General features: G+C 35.3%; 1 protein-coding gene across 1 annotated transcript in view; it reads left to right on the forward strand.

The window, feature by feature from the left end:
• The window catches only part of LOC136845234 (discoidin domain-containing receptor 2-like), a 577,207-nt gene that overhangs the window by 346,366 nt on the left and 208,341 nt on the right, over positions 1-22,500 (forward strand). The window contains 1 exon segment of the mRNA XM_067115322.1: positions 12,119-12,353. Coding sequence (XP_066971423.1) covers positions 12,119-12,353 — 235 coding nt within the window.

Genomic DNA, 22,500 nt, shown 5'->3' on the forward strand with positions numbered 1-22,500 from the left:
TTGTGAGTTTCAAATTGCCTGCAAGGGGACATAGTTGAGAGTAATTGAGGACATAGATATGGTTATGATGGTAAAGGAAATCAGGGAGATTGAATATAAATATTGATATGGATGGTAGAAAATGGAAGCAGTTGATTTGTTTAATATATCCAGGAGAAATTTAACTGATGAGAGAGAGATGAGAAGAGGTAAGTCGACGAATATGCGAAGCAAGATAGGTAGCAAAGTGCGTGGAAAAGATTGCGAACATACTTGGATTATCTCGGGAAATCAAGGTTGAAATTTATGAAAGGATTGTTGAGTCGCCGCTCCTTTATGGTATTGAAGTGTGGGTGTTTAAGCGGATGAAAGAAAGAAAAGAAAGGTTAAAGCTCTTGACTTGAGCTGAACTTTTTGTGCAGTGTGTGTGGTGTAAGAAGAATTACAAGGTTAGTAAATGTGGAGACACATAAAAGTGGCATATATATATATATATATATATATATATATATATATATATATATATATATATATATATATATATATATATATATATATATATATATATATAACATGAATCTGTTAAATTTATAAATATTTTAGATTAAAGGGACAGAGAAAACAATATTTTTGAGGAAAAGAGAGAGAGAGAGAGAGAGAGAGAGAGAGAGAGAGAGAGAGAGAGAGAGAGAGAGAGAGAATTATTATTAAATTATTAATCATTGTTATGAAAAGGACGAAGTGAAAGGAATAGCAGATATACAGAGGGGAAGAACAGATAGAGAGAATAATCTTAAGATTAATAACAAATAGAATTAAACAAAAGATGATTGAAGAAAGCAGAGTAACGAATGGGGGAGGAAGCAATTGAGAATAACGCAGTGAGGAAGAGGGGAAGCAGAAACACGCGATTGCTGGAGGTGAAAGGAAGAAGTGGAAGGAAGCCATTAAATTACGAGAAGGAGAAAAAATGGAAGAAAGGGAATGGGAGAGGTGAAGATAATAACAATAATAAAAAGTAATAGTGGAGACAAAAATAAGAAAGTGGAAAGAATATTGACATATGATGATTACAGATAAAACCAAGAAATAGCGGGAATGATAAAAAAGTATCATGAAATGCAGCGAAGGGCTGATAATTATGTACATAGAAAAAGGTGAAGGAAGATGAGAGAGGGAAGAAAAGAAATGAGCAAAAACCACAAGAACAGAACTGTATAATAATAATAATAATAATAATAATAATAATAATAATAATAATAATAATAATAATAATAATAATGTAATGATGGGAGGGAGGAACAGGTAGAAAACGATCGAAGATAAGAAACAGTAGAAGTGATGTGACTTAAACAATAAAAATATAATAATTATTATGATTATTCATAGAAATTGTTATCGTAGTTATATAACAGAAACAATACCGAGAATAGCATGAAGACATCATCGAGCAAGAGAAAGCCATTTAATAGCGGGACTCCATAACTCACGCTAATAACGGCTCCGGCCCCAAATCAGTTCAGGCACAACAACTTGCCCTGTGGAACGAGGTGACAGTTAGGATGATGTTGGCATAATGCTTTATTGTGCTCCGAGGCTTAGCCACTAATGCCGCAGATTAAAGGCATACAATGCAAGGCAGAAACCACGTATATACCCAACCCCCTTTCCTCCCCTCCCCTCCCTTTCAATTCCCATCCCTTCCATCCCCCGCCCCCCCCCCCCCTTCTCTGTCTGTTTGATTTATGGCAGATCAAATGTTGTGTACATAGCAATGGATCTGGGGAGGATTGAGCCTAAGTTCGGGGCGGGGCCTACGTTTCGGATGAAATGGGTTATCGTTGTTTTGGTGCCATGGGTGGAGCGGAGAGAGAGAGAGAGAGAGAGAGAGAGAGAGAGAGAGAGAGAGCTATTTTGGAGGCTGTGTTAAATGTTAAAGATGCGTTGATGATTATTGTATTCAGGGGAAATTATATATATATATATATATATATATATATATATATATATATATATGTGTGTATATATATATATATATGTATATATATATACATTATTTATTTATGTATTTGTGTATGTATATATATATATACACACACGTTATATATATATATATATATATATATATATATATATATATATAGAGAGAGAGAGAGAGAGAGAGAGAGAGAGAGAGAGAGAGAGAGAGAGAGAGAGAGAGAGAGAGAGAGAGACTTGTAAATACATTTTCCTGCCATAAAAAAAATTTAGGGCCTGTTTTACTCTTGTGTCTTCCTGGTATTATTCCACTTCCTTGCCTCCCTTCTCTCTCCTTCTTCCCCCTCCCCGGCCCCTGTTGCATATCCCATTTGCGTCCCTGTGTCCTTGAAGGAGACATGACGTTTTATTTGGGTGATACGGCCACCGTGTTCGGAAGGGAAGGCAAAGAAATATGAAGGGAGAAGGAGAAAGAGACGAGGAGGAGGCGAGGCATAGAACGAAAATTGGTAGATAGAGATATCGAATGATGGATAGATAGATGTTTAGCAGGACAGTGATTTTTTCGTATAGCAAAGAGAGTGAGCTTTGTCGTATGATTATAGATCTTCTTTAGGGCAGTCTTTTCCGGAGAGAGAGAGAGAGAGAGAGAGAGAGAGAGAGAGAGAGAGAGAGAGAGAGAGAGAGAAAGAGGCATGTAATGAATGCATATATGTTTTAAAACGAACAGGAGAGAGACAACAGCGTTTTTGAGAGAGAGAGAGAGAGAGAGAGAGAGAGAGAGATGAATCTATTTAATTTATAAATATTTAAAATTAAAGGGACAGAGAAAACGACATTTTTGAGGAGAGAGAGAGAGAGAGAGAGACATGAATCTGTTAAATTTATAAATATTTTAGATTAAAGGGACAGAGAAAATAATATTTTTGAGGAAAAGAGAGAGAGAGAGAGAGAGAGAGAGAGAGAGAGAGAGAGAGAGATGAATCTATTTAATTTATAAATATTTAAAATTAAAGTGACAGAGAAAACACTTTTGAGGAAGAGAGAGATAAAGAGAGAGAGAAAAAAAAGCAACAGCATATCTAAAGACTAAGAGACAAATATCTTTTGTCAAACAAGAAAGAGACCGAAAGAGAGAATAGAGTCATTTCCCGAGACCACAAAAATCTGTGCTTGGAGAATCATGCTTTTGAGGCTTTCACGAGTCTCGTCGCCCTGCGAGGCTGTCACTCATCGACTCTTGCGTCAGGATTTCCGAGTATTTGGTCCAATGAGTCTCCTGTTTCAAGTCTCGGTGTTTACAACTTTCATTTCGTCTGGTTTTTGTTCCGTTTCATATTTTTTTTTCCTCAGAATTTATAGATTCTTCATGTTTATTTTAGTCTAGTTTTGTTGGCTTATTTTTTTTGTGATATTGTTGATCATTTTGCAATGTTATTTTGTGGGTTACTTTTTTCAGTTCAGAGCTTCTTAATGTTGATTTTGTCGTAATTTTTTTATTGTGTGTGTGTCTGTGGGTTTTTTTGGCCGTTTTTACTTTTAACCATTTAGTTTTTCCTTTCGTTCTAGTTACACATTTGTTACTTACTTTGATTTCCTTTATTTTTTTGTGTTTTAGCGCATTTTATATTAGAATTCTGAGAACTTTGCTTTTTCTATAGGAGGGTCACATCTGACTACTGTGTCTAGGACAGAAGCTCTTCTATATTATCGTATTTTTTGTGTTTATGCATCTTAGGCAGCCTTTCTGTTCCTTTCTGTTCCTTTGTTTTCGGCGTTTAATATGTTGTACTTCTGTTTATTTTTCTTATTTCCCTTCAACAATTTTTTCGTTTGGATTTCGGAGTATCTGGTTCACTTTGTGTTCATAAGATTTCTTCTCTTCCTGCAATATATCCATTAAGTTAGCTATTGTTCATTAAAACTGTATTTTTTTCTGATTTGCCATTTTCTGATTATTATTTATGCGTCGGTTTGCATGAATTACATTCTGATGTCGTGAATAAACCTAATTAAATGTAGATTTTCGACTTGGCGAATACAGTATACCTTATTTTTCCTTTTTCTGTTTTCTTGAATATTAAATTTTAGGAATGTACAGTATAGTGATAGAATACTGTTGCGTTCATGTGGAACACTGTTCGTGTTATGCTGAGTTTCTGTTCCTTTGTGTATGTAACTGCATAGTGCTTATATTTAAATGTAATATATATATATATATATATATATATATATATATATATATATATATATATATATATATATATATATTCGTATATATATATATATATATATATATATACATATATAACATTCATACCATCTGTAATGAGTACATCCATGTATTCAAAATGGAACAATCTTACCTTATCCTTTACATTACATCACATCCAAACCACATCCTCCCCCGTTTATCTCGCATTCATTTTCGTCTCACGAAATGGGTTGAATAACAATGGGCTGAGAGAGAGAGAGAGAGAGAGAGAGAGAGAGAGAGAGAGAGAGAGAGAGAGAGAGAGACCCTTTCGGCGAGGGTTATATACCACATCAAACCAAACACCAGTTCATCGTGATTTCTATGAAGGGAGAGACAGAGATTGGAGGTACGGGAGGGGATGGGATAGGAGGGAAAAGGAGCGGGGTGGTAATGGATTTAAGGGGAGGGGGATGAGTAAAAGTCATCCGGAAGGTCGCCATGTCACATTGTGATTGCAGCAACAGTTCTCTCTCTCTCTCTCTCACTCTCACTCATAGCTTTGCCCCGCTGGATTGCATCGCTGGATAGCAGTATTAACCAAGATTAGTGTTTCGCTGTTGATATCAATATCCCGGTGGGACGGGGAAATTTGCATAATCCATATTTCATTAGAATGGAACATCCAGCATATGATTCCATTAGGAGGGTCGGTAAGGGTGGGGTGGTGGAAGAGGAGAGGGTAGGGGAAGGGGGGGGGTCGAAGGCTGGCTGGCTGGCTGGCAGGTTACAGCCTAGGAGTGGAGGGGTAGAAGGTAGAGAGACGCACGGGGTGTTTGTGTTTGGGTTAGTGTGCTTTTGTATGTTTGTTGCCGGGAAATCCGGCCGTTTAGAGAGAGGAAGATGGTGCGTGTTTGTGCTTGTTTGTGTTATTGAAATATGATGTACAACTAGGAGAGAGAAGGAGAGTGAGAGAAAGCGTTTGTATTTGGAATCTTTGCTCTTAGAGAGAGTGAGACAGAAAGATTTTTTGTACATGAAAATGCGTCTCTATTGCGAATGTTTGTATTTGAAAATCTAGAGTTCAGTTTGTATGTGCATGAGAGAGAGAGAGAGAGAGAGAGAGAGAGAGAGAGAGAGAGAGAGAGAGAGAGAGAAGAGTGATACACAAGCTAAAGATATCTTAAAAGTAAGAGTCTGCTGTGAGAGAGAGAGAGAGAGTGAGAGAGGGTGGTTGTTTCCGGTTTTAAATCTGCTGTTCTTGTGTGTGTTTAAGAGAGAGAGAGAGAGAGAGAGAGAGAGAGAGAGAGAGAGAGAGAGAGTGGTACGAAGCAAATCAAAATAAGGTAAAAAAAAAATCAGAACTGGTGTTGTTTAAGAACTAGACTGAAAACGTAGGTAAAAGTCTTGGAAACATTACAGAGGTAACGCTGATTGTATGACTACCAGAATTTGAGTCAGTTTAGAGAACCTCAAGGTTGAGGATTAAATGTAATATTTAGAGAGTTTCGAGACATTTCATCTCGTCATCAGAATCATTCACAATGAAATAAAATGTATTTCCATATTTCCAGTGGAGAGGAGTGTATTTGCCAGTTATTCATATGAAGAAGAGTATATCTCAGAGTTATTCACTATGAATAGGTGTTGAGATATCCCAACTGTGAATAATTCAATTTCCTGGAAATTGTTGTTTTATTCATGGCAGTTCAGCGCTGAGATCTCATCATGTATATGATTAATTGAAAGCTTAATTCGTACACCTCTCATGCCCAGCCTTCAAAGAATAATTTCGAGTTGATAGATTGCTTTAAATTATTGCGGTAAAGTGTACGTCATTCCTTGGAAGAAAGATATTGGTCGTTTGGCTTGTTGAAAGACAGGACTTATGAACTGAAAAAATAGCATATCATTTGACTCAACAGAATATGTATTTTTTTTTTAAATTGAAAGTTTTAAAAATGTCATCAGCTTACATTTTTTATAGCAAGCCTGAGACAGTCTGCAAAATAAAATGAGTGATTTTTGTTCTAAAGTTCGTTGTTACTTGTGGCATTTTATAATTCTAGTTTGAAGTGTTGCTAAGGTTAGCGAGAAAGCAAAAGGGTAAATAGCCAACGTTAGCGAGAGAACAAGAGATATAGCCCAGAGGTAGGAAGATGATATCGCTAAGCCAATAAAAATAGTAAGATACTGTGGCAAGGCGAGCAAAATACTAAGATAATTTAGCCAACATAGCGAAGCAACGAAACAAAATTGTTGTCCTTGCGGAAAAACAAACATCAGCCCAGAAAGAGGAAATCTAACAACCTATGGCCAGAGCGAGCGAAATAATAAAGTGTTACCAAAAAATAGTGTTGCTTTCGCCAGAATTGCAATATAACGAGGTAGTAATCTCATCGAAAGCGAAATAACCATATAGCCAATACTAGCAAAGATTTGTGCTATCTGGCCGAGAGCAGCCAAATGGTGGGATAATATGCCAAAAGTACAGAGGTGGTCGGAAGTATGAGCCAAAGATTACAAGGGTCGCAAGATCGAGGACCACATTAGCAAGATTGCCACCTTCAAGCATAACCGAGTTATTTGGATTGCAACATCTGGGAACCATTTACCCACTGCCCTCCTCCGAGGTCAATTTGCAACTGAATTTAAAGCGCTTTTTACTGGGTCACGGTGGGGTCTGACGGTACCAGAGTAGTGGGAAAGCAAATCTGAATGCATTTACTTATGATATTAATTTTGGGGCATTTACCGTACTGACAGCATTTCAGTACCCAATATCGGCATTTCCCTCAACGTGAACTTTACAATAGCTCAAAGGTCTGTTTCAGTAGGTAACAATGGCGCCTGAAGGTTCCAGAGTTGTTGGAAAGCAAACCAGAACGCATTTACTTATGATATTAATTTCGATACTAACTTACAAAGTTAAGTGTATCTTAGTTTAACCAGACCACTGAGCTGATTAACAGCTCTCCTAGGGCTGGCCCGAAGGATTAGATTTATTTTACGTGGCTAAGAACCAACTGGTTACCTAGCAACGGGACCTACAGCTTATTGTGGGATCCGAACCACGTTATGACGAGAAATGAATTTCTATCACCAGAAATAAATTCCTCTAATTCTTCATTAGCCGGTAGGAGAGTCGAACGCTGGGCCAATAGCGTGCTAGGCGACAGCTCTGCCCACCCCTCCAACGAAGAACCTAGATCAGAGGTATTCCAGTACCCCACCACAGGCATTTTCCCCAATGAGAGCTTAAGAAAAAATTGCTCAGATAAAAAGAATCTTACTTATAATATTAATTTCGAGGCATAAACTTCCAGACAAAAATGACTGCACTACCCCAATTCGAGCAGCTCCTTATAATGTGAACTTCAAAAATAATACAAGTAAAAATAAATCTTATCATCTTTCCTAATGTAAATGAGACTGAACTTACTGAACATCCAGAAATGGGAATTATCGTAAACCCAGGTTTTTTTTAAACATTTTTTTTATCTTCCTCCGCCGTAAATTTATGTCCAGAGAGGGTTGGCTATTTTCAACCGAGAATTCCATTGGAGAATTCGGTCATTATTATTCCTTATTTGGCCATTAAGTACTTCGCCCCGAGTGTTTCAGGTTAATGAAGGGAGCGCTACCCACCCCCCCATTTTTTTTTTTTTTTTTTTTTTTTTGCCCGATTCTTTTTCTTATTTTTTTTTTTTTTTTTTTTTTTTTACTCATTTTTCCTCAGTTCGAATTCAAAACTCCCTCTGATTAGCTTCGTAATGAGTAACGCGGCATGAGTGGATTTGGAAAAAGAGGGAAAAATGTATAATAGGGACCTAGAGTCATAGTTTTTGTTGAGGAGGAATCAAATATTAATGTTGAAATTCTCTCTCTCTCTCTCTCTCTCTCTCTCTCTCTCTCTCTCTCTCTCTCTCTCTCTCTCTCTCTCTCTCTCTCTCCAGCTGGTAGTAACAAGCCGCATGTGACTGTTAATTTGCTGAAACACATAATCCTTTTATGTGGATATTTTCTTCAAATATCACATCCCATCAGCACTGAATATGAATGGAACCTTCCTGTCATAAAATGCCTCATTGCCCTTCTCTCTCTCTCTCTCTCTCTCTCTCTCTCTCTCTCTCTCTCTCTCTCTCTCATATTCCCCCCATAGACATATGGTTCTCCCCTTTTACCCTCTACGCCCCTTACCACTTAACCCCTACGTGGACGCCCCTTCCCCTTAACCAAGCGGTGCGTTAGGGAATTACCATATTGGCGTCATCGTTGCCCGAAATTAGTTCCATAATGTGGCCACAGATGGCGCTGCTAGTCACCCGCTCCTCTCCCTGGCTGGATACTACCCACTACTGCTTCTATCATATCTTTCTTTTTTCCCCTTCTTCTTCTTCTTCTTCTTTTCCAGCATGGTAGAGCCTTTTTTTGGGGGGGTGTTGAGAAGGGGAGGGGGATGGGATAGGGGACGAGTATCTCACTTTAATGGACGAATTTCTCCACACTTTCGCTCGATTTATGAATAGATTGTGGCTGGATTTGTCGCCTCGGCTCCCGAAGCCGTGTTCGAAGTCGTCGAAGTTTGTTCCAGATTTCCCCGTGCAAGCTTTCTTCTTCCAGGCGCGTTGTTCACGCACTTCTGGGCTCTCTCTCTCTCTCTCTCTCTCTCTCTCTCTCTCTCTCTCTCTCTCTCTCTCTCTCTCTCTCTCTCTCCCATTTTCATTTTGCAAAAATCAGTTTTTAACATTGTCAGGCAGCTTTCCCCTTTCCTCTTGAGCCTACAGTATGATTGCACAGATAATGAGCTCTTGTGAGAATACAAAGAAATGGTATAGAAATGTACAAACCGGTTAGTAATTTTTCATATTGGATGTTTATTTTATTCTGAGACGTCAGTTTTATTTGACAATTTAAAAACGTAATTAAGTGTTTTTGACAATCATAAATACAGGAGATTTACCATATACATCAAAATATCTATATTGATATAGAAACGAGTTTGGTATTGACCTAATTAATTCTCAAGAAATATACACCTTTATAAGATGGCCACATAACATTTAAAGATTAAGTCGAAGTCTCAGTGTGGTGTCAAAGTTTTTATAGTCAAGTCGGCTGAGGATTCTCTATATAAATTCGTATACAGATACATGGCCACCATTTAAAATCAAACTGGTTTGGCATTCAAATGGAAGTTCATTTTTCTATTCTTTAACAGCTAAGATCAACTTTGGTTATATCGGCATTTCACTGATTATAAGGAAACAAGGAAATTCGTTTTATATCCCTGCTCGTGAAGATATAATCTGTGTTTTTTGAAAGCCATTGTATATATACTCTTCCTTAAATGAACCTGTTTGCTGTTAATACGTAATTTCAGAAAATTAAGTCCAAGCAAATCTACCCCTATGCCCAAATACCCAAACGCAATGGCATCTAAGGTCAAATTTGCTAGAGATGAACGTCAGGCTTTCCTCTTTAGCCGAACTAACCATTGAATAATTCAGTGAGCTGAAAGCTCTCTCTCTCTCTCTCTCTCTCTCTCTCTCTCTCTCTCTCTCTCTCTCTCTCTCTCTCTCTCTCTCTACCCGATCGGTTGCCAGGCTTGTGTTCCGATATTGTTCACTTACTTGATCAATCGCCCGGAGATTTGTTGTACCTGTTCGAGACAGGTCTGGAGGGATATGACATTTTAGAAGAATTAAAGGCAGACTTGAATAATTGAGTGCCGCGCTCCGTTTCTCCTTGCTGTGGTTCTGTGTGTCAGCGGGTTTAGGATGTGTGTGTGTGTCTAGATACACAGCGTATGCGTGTTGTTGTTTATGGATATACGTACATATATACGCAAACATACGCATACACTTGAGGATAAGCCGTATCTGATTGCAAGACTACGGCCAAAGGAGAGAGTGATGTTACCTTGTATTGGAGCTACCCCGGAATATCTTATCTTCTCGGAAACCTACAAGCAGTTAAAGTTTCATAATTAGCTCCATTGAAATTGGGGACTTCTTTCTAATCTTGTTTTTTTTTTTTTTTTTTTTTTTTTTTGCCTTTTTGTGTTTGAAAGATGTAAGAATGGCGCTGTAGGTTATGATTATGTAGTCATAATTGAGTGAAAGAGAATAGCTGAAAGCTTTACCAACTGACACACTAACCCTTATGCCATATTCATTTATGCATTCTAAGCAAGAGATTTAGATCCATAAGTCACGAGCCCTTCTCACCAAAAGCCCCGAGAATAAAAGGATAAGAAATTATCGTCACTTGATACCAAAGAAACTAAATCCGGATCGAAACGTACATCGGAAAATGTTGAACGATCTCCCAAGCCGAGAGAATTCCAGCGCGGCTGGAAAACACAGAACGCAAACACTGACTTTCCAGGGAAGCTCCAGCCCATGGGAGAAGGAAATCCGCCAAGCGATTTCCAGGTTGTGTAACTTTGACGGTTCCAAGTTCAACTCTTTGCCAAAAAAAAAAAAAAAGGGAAAATACTACATAGATGAGGTTTTTTTTTAGTTGGAAGGATTTTTGACTTTCCTGAAGTTCGCCTTCTTTCCAGAGAGAGAGAGAGAGAGAGAGAGAGAGAGAGAGAGAGAGAGAGAGAGAGAGAGAGAGAGAGAGAGCAGTGGGCCTTCTGGATTGGGTTGGACTGTTTCGAAGTTCAGATCCTTTCTAGAATTTCTTTCGTAAAAAAAAAAAGAAAATATGAATTGGGGAAGATTGGTATTATGTATGTTGCTGAACGATTCTGAAATTCGAGTTTTTTTATGGATGAAAAACAATGAAAAGTTCAAGAGTTATGTGTTGGGACTGTTTTTGTTAAAAAAAAAAAAAGAGGCATAAAAGACATAAAGTTGGGTTTCATGATATTGATAGAATGATGAGGCAGGGATATGTGTAAATAAAAATAACTTTAATTGAAGGGTTTTTTTATGTAAATTTAATGAAATCTGCACTTGAAAAGCAGCGACTTTATCGTCTTTACATTTAATGGAAACGGTAACAGTTTTTTTTTTCTAGTAATTTCAAGGTGATTTTTTAAGGTCTGTATAGTAATTTTGAAGACAAAGTTTTTTAATTCCGGAAACGTAAAGATTTTAATTTTCGTGGATTCTTTTTATTCCTAGTGGTCCAGGTCATTTTTTTTATTTACCTAATTCAAAATGTACTTTTGCCAGTATTTTTAGGGTCAAATTTTTATTCAATATCCTCCTAATAATCTGAGCTTAAATTCTGTATTCCACTCTTCACTGTGGATATAGTACGTGATAAATTTCAGTCTGTTCCAGTTTTACAGTCTTGTGCTCAATACGAGAATATTTCTTTTGTAAGCAGGCTGAAATATAGCTCTTTATATGCGTATATTGTAGTATTGGAGTGTGACGGTTGAATTCAAACGTATATATAGTATTACGATATACAACACTCGAATTCAGACTACACTTTACACTGAATGAATGGTGTGTCAGAATACGGGGAGATTGTATGTTTTCATTTCCATATTGAATATTGTTCGTGTTTGTGTGTGCTGGGATATTTCCGTGGATATTGTTGGTACGCATTTCATATACGAAGTCACTGCTCCAATACTTAATAACTTTCCAGTATGTTTAGTTTATAAATGCGCGCTTAAACCCTTTATTATTATTATTATTATTATTATTTAATATCCTCCTGAAATTTAAGGGGAAGTCAAATAAGAACACGAGGAATAATAATAATAATAATAATAATAATAATAATAATAATAATAATAATAATAATAATAATACAGTCACTATTGTTATTCATAATAATAACATTCCATTTTCTTTTGTGTATATATAAATGCACACAAACCCATTATTATTATTATTATTATTATTATTATTATTATTATTATTATTATTATTATTATTATTATTATTATTATTATTATTATTCCTCTTTTTCTCATTCAATTTCTTCCTTAACTTCAAGGCTGAGGATGGACAGGGCGGGAGGCGCCTGGTGCCCACGGGAAATGGTCGGCCTCGAGGATTCGAAGGAGTACCTGGAGATCGACCTCGAGACGCCCCACGTCATCTCCGCCACGCAGACTCAGGGGCGCTTCGGCAACGGGCAGGGCGTGGAGTTCGTCGAGAAGTACATGCTCGAGTATTGGAGGCCTTCGCTCAAAAACTGGTACACCTACAAGAAATGGAATGGAGATAAGGTAAGTAAAAAGGATTCTTGGTTAATGGGGATTATCATTATTCCCGTTTTCTTTACGTCTCTGGTCGGTAGGTCTTGTCGGAGCCGCCTCCGGAAATTTATATATATAGATATATATATATATATATATATATATATATATATATATATATATATATATATATATATATATATATATATATATATATATATATAGATTTTATGGGTCTTGCAATTGTATGGTGAGAGTATGAGTTTTTTTATGGTAATAATTCCCGTTTTCTTTACGCCATTGTGGGCGGTAGGTCTCGTACGAGTCGGCTCCGAAAAATTTATTTGTTTTGTGTATTTTATAGATTATTTTTTATTTATTTTGTATATTTTATAGGTTATAAAATAGTATGATCCATCATCTTTAAAGACCATTAATCAATAGGACTTGTAGGACAGTAGGACTTGCAGGATTTGGGTAACCCATTCCCCATCACCTATTTTAAAAGGTTTCGGCTTGTTTCTGTAACGTTGAAATAGGATATGGATATTTCAGTGATTGTGATCTATACAAACATTATTCGTCATTACCTTTAGTAACTTGTTTTATTTTATCTTACTTCTTGATACTTCGTTCTGTTGCTGTGAATATATGTATTATGTCTTTATTAAATTCTCAATGTTATAATGGTTTATCTCAGTTGGGCTTTTGTTGATATTTGGCGTGTGGGTTTCACGTTACATTTTTCCACTTTTCAAAAGTTTCAGGTTAATCATATTGTGTGATGACACGGGGGGAATCTTCCCTATGGTTAATCATCCTGTCTTAAAAACGGAACAAGGATTTCGTTCTGAAGCTCCTCGTGATTTTTTAATCTTATCGTGATTTCATATTTTATTCTACTAAAATGTGGGTTCTGTCAGCTGTCGGACCCTCTTCGTCTTCTCTGAAGAGTTTAAATGTGTCTGTTTTTAGGGTTTTATTTCTCGTTTTGTACTGACTTAATCCCGTAGGGGGTTAGTGCCGTCAGTGCACCTCACGTGGTACACTGTAGACATTACTTAAGGGTCTTTGTGCCGTCCCTTCGGCCCCCAGCTGCAACCTCTTTCATTTCTTTAGCTGTTCCTCCGTTCATATTCTCTTTCTTCCATATGACTCTCCACCCTCTCCTAACAATTGTTTCATAATGTAACTGCGAGGTTTTCCTCCTGTTACACCTTTCAAACCTTCTGTCCATTACCCTTTCACCTCTGAATAACCTCTTAGGTCTCAGCGCTTGGCCCTTGGCCTAAACTCTATATTCTATTCTATACGGACTTAATATTGAATAACCTGATCCTACCGTTTTATGAGAGGCGGATGGGATCGGCAACATAACGTTGAAAGATCGTGGGAATTAGGAACTCTGAAAAAGCAGGCGAATTTCAAAGTATGGAAGTTTTACGCCAAGAGTGAATTTTGCATTAATAAATGACGCTGACATTCTTAACTGAGTTACATGTAGTTAAAAAAAACACAGTCAATATAAAAAAAAAACTAGATTTACGGACAAATATACCAGGAGTTTGCTAGGGCGTAGCTTCACTCTCCGGAATTTTTTCCTTCCATTGGTTTTAGCTATATTTCTTTTAAGGAAATTGACTGGTTTAGAATAAAGAGATGGGATTGTAGCAAGCTGAGTAGTATCGTATGCCTAAGTAACCTGTTATATATATATATAATATATATATATATATATATATATATATATATATATATATATATATATATTATGTATGTATGTATATATGTATACATACATAAAGTGTGTATTGATGTGTATATGGATATATGTATACATATATATGTTATATATATGTATGTATGTATATATTGCATATATATGTATTTATGTATGTATGTATGTATTGAGTGTGTGTGTGTGTGTGTGTGTGTGTGTTGTAAAGCCTTTCAGAGAGATAGGCAACAGACGTCCGATAATCTCAAAAAATTAAAATAGTCACAAAACCAACATAAAATTGGTTATTTGTTTCATATTCGCCGTTTCCCAAAGAGAGACGCTATTTCCGAAAAGAGTCTTTGTGTAATATCAGCCTGGAAACGTGTGATTTCCGCAGTAGCCTAGTTGATGTCCGAACTTGAAAAAGATATTTGGCAATTACGCGCTCTATTGAATTTATTAATTGTTTTCATGTTTTTGTAATCACTTAATCGCAATGAATCATTGTTTTGATGAATTTCATTTCGGATCTCGATTGTTTGGTTAATATTTACGTCGTAATTGGGTCTGTATTGAAAGCAATGGATGAATGTCAGGAGAGAAATATTCTGTTATTTTTTTTTTCGTGTATTCAGAAAAACATCATTATCCTCAGTGCGTTTGGATTTCCATTAATTTTGCCGGCAAACTATTAATTTCATCTAGATTATGTATGTATGTATGTATGTATGTATGAATTTGCATATTATACAAACATATATACAGTATACATGTATGTATGTATAATATATATATGTATGTATATATGTATAAAATATATATATATATATATATATATATATATATATATATATATATATATATATATATATATATATATATATATTGTGTGTATATAAACACATATTATACTCGTAGATGTTTAGTCAGTTCTTTCATTTTATTTTTTTCTCATTTTCTGGTCCTCGATAACATTCAGTCGTTGTAATACGCGAAGATTAGATTAACAGTCTTTTCCAAAAGGAATTTAAAATATTGAGAAAAGATCAATAGATTTCCTCAACTGTATTATCTCTCCCAGCAGCGTGTCTGTTAAACTATTTAGGTCGCATTTGATTAAATTTATTAAAATTATATATTATGTTAAAGGACGAAATTATTTGGTTAGTTAAAGGGAATGTTTTGAGCACCAAGTACTCGTATTCAATGAATATTCTCAGTTGGAACCGTTTACCGTTTTTTCAACAAATTTACTACTTGTCTTTTTTAAATGAAATATTTTATACTAGAAACTTAATTATTTTCTTAGAAAAATGTCGTTATAAAGACATTTTTTACTACCAAATGGAAATTATTAACTAAGTTTTTTGCATCAGTCAGTTTTGATCAAGAATGAACCATTTTCGTCCTTTTACTTAGATCTAGGAATTATAAAATTTAATAAATGTGTTGCATCGTCTTTCTCTGCATTGGTGTTTCTGGCTCATGTCTCCTTAATTATTATTAATTATTATAAAACAACAAAAATAAACTCATCATCATCATTCTCATCATATCTTAGAACGGCATAAAACCGAAGGATTTACCCAGTGAATTTTCGTACTGAAATTATTTATAATCTGCAAAAATTACAGTCGGATACAGCACAATCCCCGCTCCACTTTCCTCTTTCAGTATTAGTTCTCATTTACCTCTTGCCTGTAATTAGAGTGAGAGAAAATGCATGGACTCATGCAATACCTTCGGCTCTTCCCAGCCGAGTAAAAGAAAGAAAGAAAAAACCTACATTTCACCCGAAATAACCGAGAATATCTGTGCATGGCCACGCCGGGCCGGCGATTATTGAAATTTATACTAATCCTTCCGCGATAGAAATGTAAATATCGCAGAGCGCCGTTGCAGCATTCAGCGGCATTGTTGTCTTCCGGATACAAAGGGCTCGAAGTCACGAAATTCTACTTCTTTCTTCTCCTCGGACGCCGAGCAGCCTATTTCGGGGGCAATTTCCAATGTGTGGAGGCCCCCGATAACAAAGATAATGAAACATGGGTTGTTGAGCCCGCAGAGTTTCTCGGCTGGTTTTGTGGAATCTCTGGTTATTTAATATTTTTTTACTTCAGTTCTTTTCGTTCATCTTTTTGTTTATTTTTACTCTTGATTAATTTGGAGCATATTTTTGTGTATACTATTCGTAAACTGATCTTTATATTTAATTAAAAACTGACTTTAAACCCTGTCGTTAACAAAACAGGAGAATTCTCTCTCTCTCTCTCTCTCTCTCTCTCTCTCTCTCTCTCTCTTTGGCTTTTTTCTTGTGACTTATATCCCGTGAAAATAATGACTTATGGCTTCGAAACTATCTTTTATATTTGTAATTCAAAGTGACAATGCTGCTAGATTTTTTATGCAGCCAATTGATTTTGAGTTTGATCTTTTGTAACATATTAGATATATATATATATATATATATATATATATATATATATATATATATATATATATACACGTTCATATTAAGCAGTTTCCTGTCAAAAAGAGGAAAACATGCTTTAGGATGTGACCTATGAATTGAAGAAAGAAAATTTGAAAGCATCTATAAGTAACTTAGATGAACTCGCATGTGAATATATTTCTAGTTTCATGTTTCAACAGATAAAGAGATGTATGCACGAATACACAATCTAAGATGCGTGAATAATTTTTTTTATAATAGAGAGAGAGAGAGAGAGAGAGAGAGAGAGAGAGAGAGAGAGAGAGAGAGAGAGAGAGAGAGAGAGAGAGAGAGAGAGAGTCCACAAAACCTTCAAAGAATGAAAGGAAAAGAGATTAACACGATCTTGGAAACAGAACAAAAAGTTTATATTATATTTTTTCTGATGTAAAGATGTAACAATATATTGTAAAGAAAATTTTCGGCCAATTTGTGTCAACGGAATGAGAGTGGAAAATATAAACGGAAGCCTGTTTTTATTTATTTTTTTATTTTTGTTCAAGAGTCTGGTGTAATTTTCTTCCTTTTTCATTTATTTGTATTTCGAATTTCTGTTTTTGTAATCGAGATATATATATATATATATATATATATATATATATATATATATATATATATATATATATATATTATATATATATATACTGTATATATATATGTAATGCCATTTACCTTGAATGTGACCCACCGCAGTTGACCTTCCACCAGTTACTTAATTTCTTCTATAGTTCAACTGAGGTAGTAAGCTAATATCAGTATCGATTTCTTTATTCCTGGCAATGCAATGAATCTACATACTGAGTTATATATATATATATATATATATATATATATATATATATATATATATATATATATATATATATATATAATGTATATATATATATATATATATATATATATATATATATATATATATATATATATATATATATATATATATATATATATATATGCATGTAAAGTAGTTGTTAACCATACTGTTTACTTCTGTATATTTACACGAGCAGTAACATTATTCGTTATTTGAATTATTATTATTATTATTATTATTATTATTATTATTATTATTATTATTATTATTATTATTATTATTATTATTATTATTATTATTATTCCCTTCTAGTCGAGAAAATCATAAGGCGTCAAACTTCAGTGTTTATCATCATAATAAGAAGCCTATCTCAAAACAGCTCTCGTTTATTGGTGTCGTGACTACGAATACCAAGACCAGAAAAAACAAGACTCTCTCTCTCTCTCTCTCTCTCTCTCTCTCTCTCTCTCTCTCTCTCTCTCTCTCTCTCTCTCTCTCTCTCTTATACTATATTCTATATCACCTTTAATCACACTATTTCTTTTACGCTGATTTTTTTTTTCTGCAAACCTCTCTCTCTCTCTCTCTCTCTCTCTCTCTCTCTCTCTCTCTCTCTCTCTCTCTCCTGTACAAACAGAAATGTATCGTAGGCATAAATCATTATAAGTGGGCATAAAGAGGAGCCGGGTCATTAATCAAAATAAATTCCCTGTTTTGACTTTTTCTCCCGTCCCTCAGAACTACCTTTTCTGGAAGTTATGTTTATTTTTGTATGTTTATGATGAAGATGTGTTTGTGTATGTGTGTATGTGTGTGTAAAGGCCAAAAAAGTAAATAGACATTGAGGAAGAAGGACTTACGGCGGATTACTTACAAAAATAGAATTTATAAAGGCAGTAGTCAGCGATGTTAGTCTGTAAGCATGAGCTTATCCCTTCCCATCAAAGTAAATATCCTATTCAGTTGCAATAGTGGATTTAAAAGGGATTAATAGTATAAATATATGAGAGAGTTATTAACGGCCTTTTTCTTTTCCATCCCTATGCTTCTACACAATACCTTTGTCTATATTACTTATATGCTGCTTTAGAAGTTCGTATGTGTTATTGAGGGCATTACAAAATGCAATGGAATGACAACATTACAAAATGCAATGGAATGAAGACTTGTCCGCGGTGTTTGCCAGTATGTTTTGTGGTTGTTTACCCATTTGAGTACGTAAACATGGGCTCAGTGTTTACCCATAAATTATAGATGTATGTACAACTCAGATATGGTTTCCCCATATATACTTACGAATACATTAGATTTATGTTTACCCTTATAGGTATAGGTATGAATGAAGTAAGCATTTGCCTAGATATACCTAATAATTGTTCAGCAATATATGTGACCCGTGTGAATGACGGATGGTTGTATCAATATGTACAAGTTTCTTGAAGTACAAATTTCCGTCCATAAAACGTCTTCTAGTGTATTAGGGTAAGTTTATATAGAATATGGATTTTCCTTAACGTATTCTGGAATTCCACTTTTGGCGTTATAACCGATTTATTTTGCCAGGTGAATGTGAGGTCTCTCAGTGTACGTAACCTGCAATGTGCTTTTATTGCCCAAAAGAAATGAGGTTTATTTTCGGCTCTTGATTGCTTTCTTTCAGAAGAAAATCGAGTTGAAATGAAAGCGAGAGACTCAGTAGTTTTGGTTACAAAATTTATGAATGAAATAGATAACCAGACTTGTTATTGTTGTTACTATTTTGTGAGTTGTTGGGTCTTCTGTTGCCAATAATAATAATAATAATAATAATAATAATAATAATAATAATAATAATAATAATAATAGCTACATCAGCGAAGTCAGTTTTAATTCCTGCCAGTCAGCAGCAGAATACATTATGACGACACGCGAACGAAACGATAATCCTTAGAATTACATTACCGTCCGCATGCTTCGCTTCTGTACCACCAAGTCTTACATTTTAAGGGCTCTGAATTGTCCTAAGATCCTATTTCATTCCACATCTTATAACACTTTGAGTTAAGGCATGTGCTGGCATAAGGCCTACTTGATCTAAACCAACCCAGCAGTCTCGTTAGCTGTTGATGTGGTCATATCTAGCCGAGACACGAAGAAACGTCGACCTGATTTTATAATAATAATAATAATAATAATAATAATAATAATAATAATAATAATAATAATAATAATAATTTTATTGGTTAGTTTTGGTCAAAGATAGCATATCAGTATATTGTGTATTACGGAAGACCAATCAGTCCTTCTGAGTGTCTTTTTTTTAACAAATTTTAATGTATATTAAAACGCAATACAATAATATATCATTGTTCAGTGCTCAATATTCCATTTCAACGTAATACTGATTGTGTGTACTGTAAAATAATTCAGTTATTAGCGGTATTAATACCACAATTTACCTTTCAAGAAGAGATTCGTATGGCTCTTACCAGGGATATTATGGAGGGAAATTATCAGATGACGAGGTCATAAAAGTTCACGAAGGAGGTCACTTCCCAGTATAATTGTTTTTGGATTATTGCCAAATGCTGCCTGTCAGCGTAATGGAATTTCCTCTCTGCGTCTCGCCTATGTCGGGCGATTCCTCGACGCTGCGTTTTTGTTAAAAGGTCGAAATTCCTTGAACTTTGTATGGCTGATTGACCCTTATTGCAGTCATATTTTCATGAGTTTTTAATAGCTTGAGGTAATAAATTCTGAAATAGGAAATAGAAAGATTTATTTCTCCAAGATTGTAGAGCTTACATATTTCAAAATGTTAGGTACGAACTATCATAATAAAGAGAACTTTCATGTCACGGAATTATATATATATATATATATATATATATATATATATATATATATATATATATATATATATATATATATATATTTATATATATTTATATGTATGTATGTATATAAAATATATGTATATGTGTGTATATGTATATATATACATACATATATTACATTGTGTGTGTGTGCCCATATGTGTGTTTGGAGCTTCAAGACCGGTCTCAGGCTAGGCCGTTTCTCATATACGGACACTAGCCGCTTAATTTTGACAATTTATGATACATTCTGCAATGTTTTACAGTATTTTATAACCATCATTACTGATAGCTGGAGGCTGTATTTAATAGATACGGAAATATGTTGGTGTGCGATGGAAAATATGTATAATATCTCTGTTACATGGAGTTAAATTTTGCACGGTCCATACTGACTATATTCAACTTTAATATTTCTGGTCGCTATATTTCTCTACGCTAACCTTCGTTCCACCTGTTCTGTGCATCTCCAGGTTCCTGACCCGTACAATTCCTCTTACGCCACATACACCATGAAAACAATATATTTCAAGTTCTTCACAGGAGGGGTAGTAGAGCTCTCGGCTAGCACGCTGTTGGCCCAGGGTTTGACTCTGGGACCGGCCAATGAAGAATTAGAGGGATTTATTTCTGGTGATAGAAATTCATTTCTCGTCATAATGTGGTTCGGATTCCACAGTAAGCTGTAGGTCCCGTTGCTAGGTAACAAGTTGGTTCTTAGCCACGTAAAATAAATCTAATCCTTCAGGCCAGCCCTAGGAGAGCTGTTAATCAGCTCAGTGGTCTGGTTAAACTAAGATATACTTAACAATACATTTCTAATATTCATTGTCATTTCTTCGTTCTAATTCAACTTGTCCACCTCACTCACGTAAAGGAGATTTGGCTCAGCAGCCCCTTTTTTATACCAATCTTGGCTCATTCAGTTCAGGCTTATGTCAGGGAATTTGTTTACATTTGTACATTCGGCATTTCATCAGTATTCCGTTGTCGATCCTCTAACTAGTTAGTTCTGTAACTTGCATACCAACAACTACAGTATATTCCAAAACAAAAACATACCCCCTTTCGAATACAGTGAAGGGAGGAAGTTCGCTTGCTGGAGCAATGTGGACGGCGCTTGGGTCGAATATCATAGATTTTGGATTTAGATTTTGTGATTTTTTTTTTCAAAAGTTTGTTGATGTTTCTGTTGTTTTCCAGTGTGTTGTTTCCATATACTTTTTTGTTTAGTTTATTTTATTGTTTATTTGTCAAGTTTTTTCCCATTTATATTCGGTTTTTGTTTCCTGATGTCGTGCGGTACAAATATATACACAATTCTGCAATTGTTTGTTTTGTCAGTTTGGTGGATTGTGAAAATATAATGTTTTATATTCAACAAAAAATTGATGCAGAATATGAAAATTGTAATAGAAATAATTAAATTAAAAGTACAGAAAGAAATAAACATAATTCGGTGAAGAGTGAGAATAGATGAATCAACTTATTACTGGTGAAATCGTTCAAAACTTCGTAACACACTATTCCTAAAAATACCTTATGCCTCTGCTGACCTAAGCTGTGAATCATGTACCTGGTTGTTAGTCGGCTATTGGTTGTCTCTGCGGGGGTTGAGAGGGATTTTAAAAAATTGGCTTTAGTGAAAAAAATTATACCTTTCTATTATTGAAAACGGTAAGGCTTCGGAAAAGTAATGTCTCTCTCTCTCTCTCTCTCTCTCTCTCTCTCTCTCTCTCTCTCTCTCTCTCTCTCTCTCTCTCTCTCTCTACACGTCTGGAGAAATTTGTTAAAAGAAATTCTTCTCTCTCTCTCTCTCACCCACATTTGGAGAAATTTGTTAAAAAATCTCTCTCTCTCTCTCTCTCTCTCTCTCTCTCTCTCTCTCTCTCTCTCTCTCTCTCTCTCTCATATGCATATGAGAGAAATTTGTTAAAAATCTCTCTCTCTCTCTCTCTCTCTCTCTCTCTCTCTCTCTCTCTCTCTCTCTCTCTCTCTCTCTCTCTCACATCTAAGGAGAGTTGTCTTTTGAAGTGATGAGTTTCAACGTTAAATCCCTAATCATCTTATCTGCCGTTTGACGGAAGTATTTGAGCCTTACAGGTAAACAGGCAGAGAAACAATAGTAATTATTGTTACAGCGAATCTCCAACGGTTTAAGACTCCTTGTTTTTGTTTGTCTGTTTTCTTGTGAATGGTGACCTTAAAACCTATTTAGTACCTTCGCAGCGGAGGTAAAGTCGCCTGTTTCTTTTCTTTATTTTAATCCCACCAGGGAGGTTCTAGCTTAAGTTCTG

The sequence above is a fragment of the Macrobrachium rosenbergii genome, chromosome 13 (assembly GCF_040412425.1).
Source record: "Macrobrachium rosenbergii isolate ZJJX-2024 chromosome 13, ASM4041242v1, whole genome shotgun sequence".
Taxonomy (NCBI): domain Eukaryota; kingdom Metazoa; phylum Arthropoda; class Malacostraca; order Decapoda; family Palaemonidae; genus Macrobrachium; species Macrobrachium rosenbergii.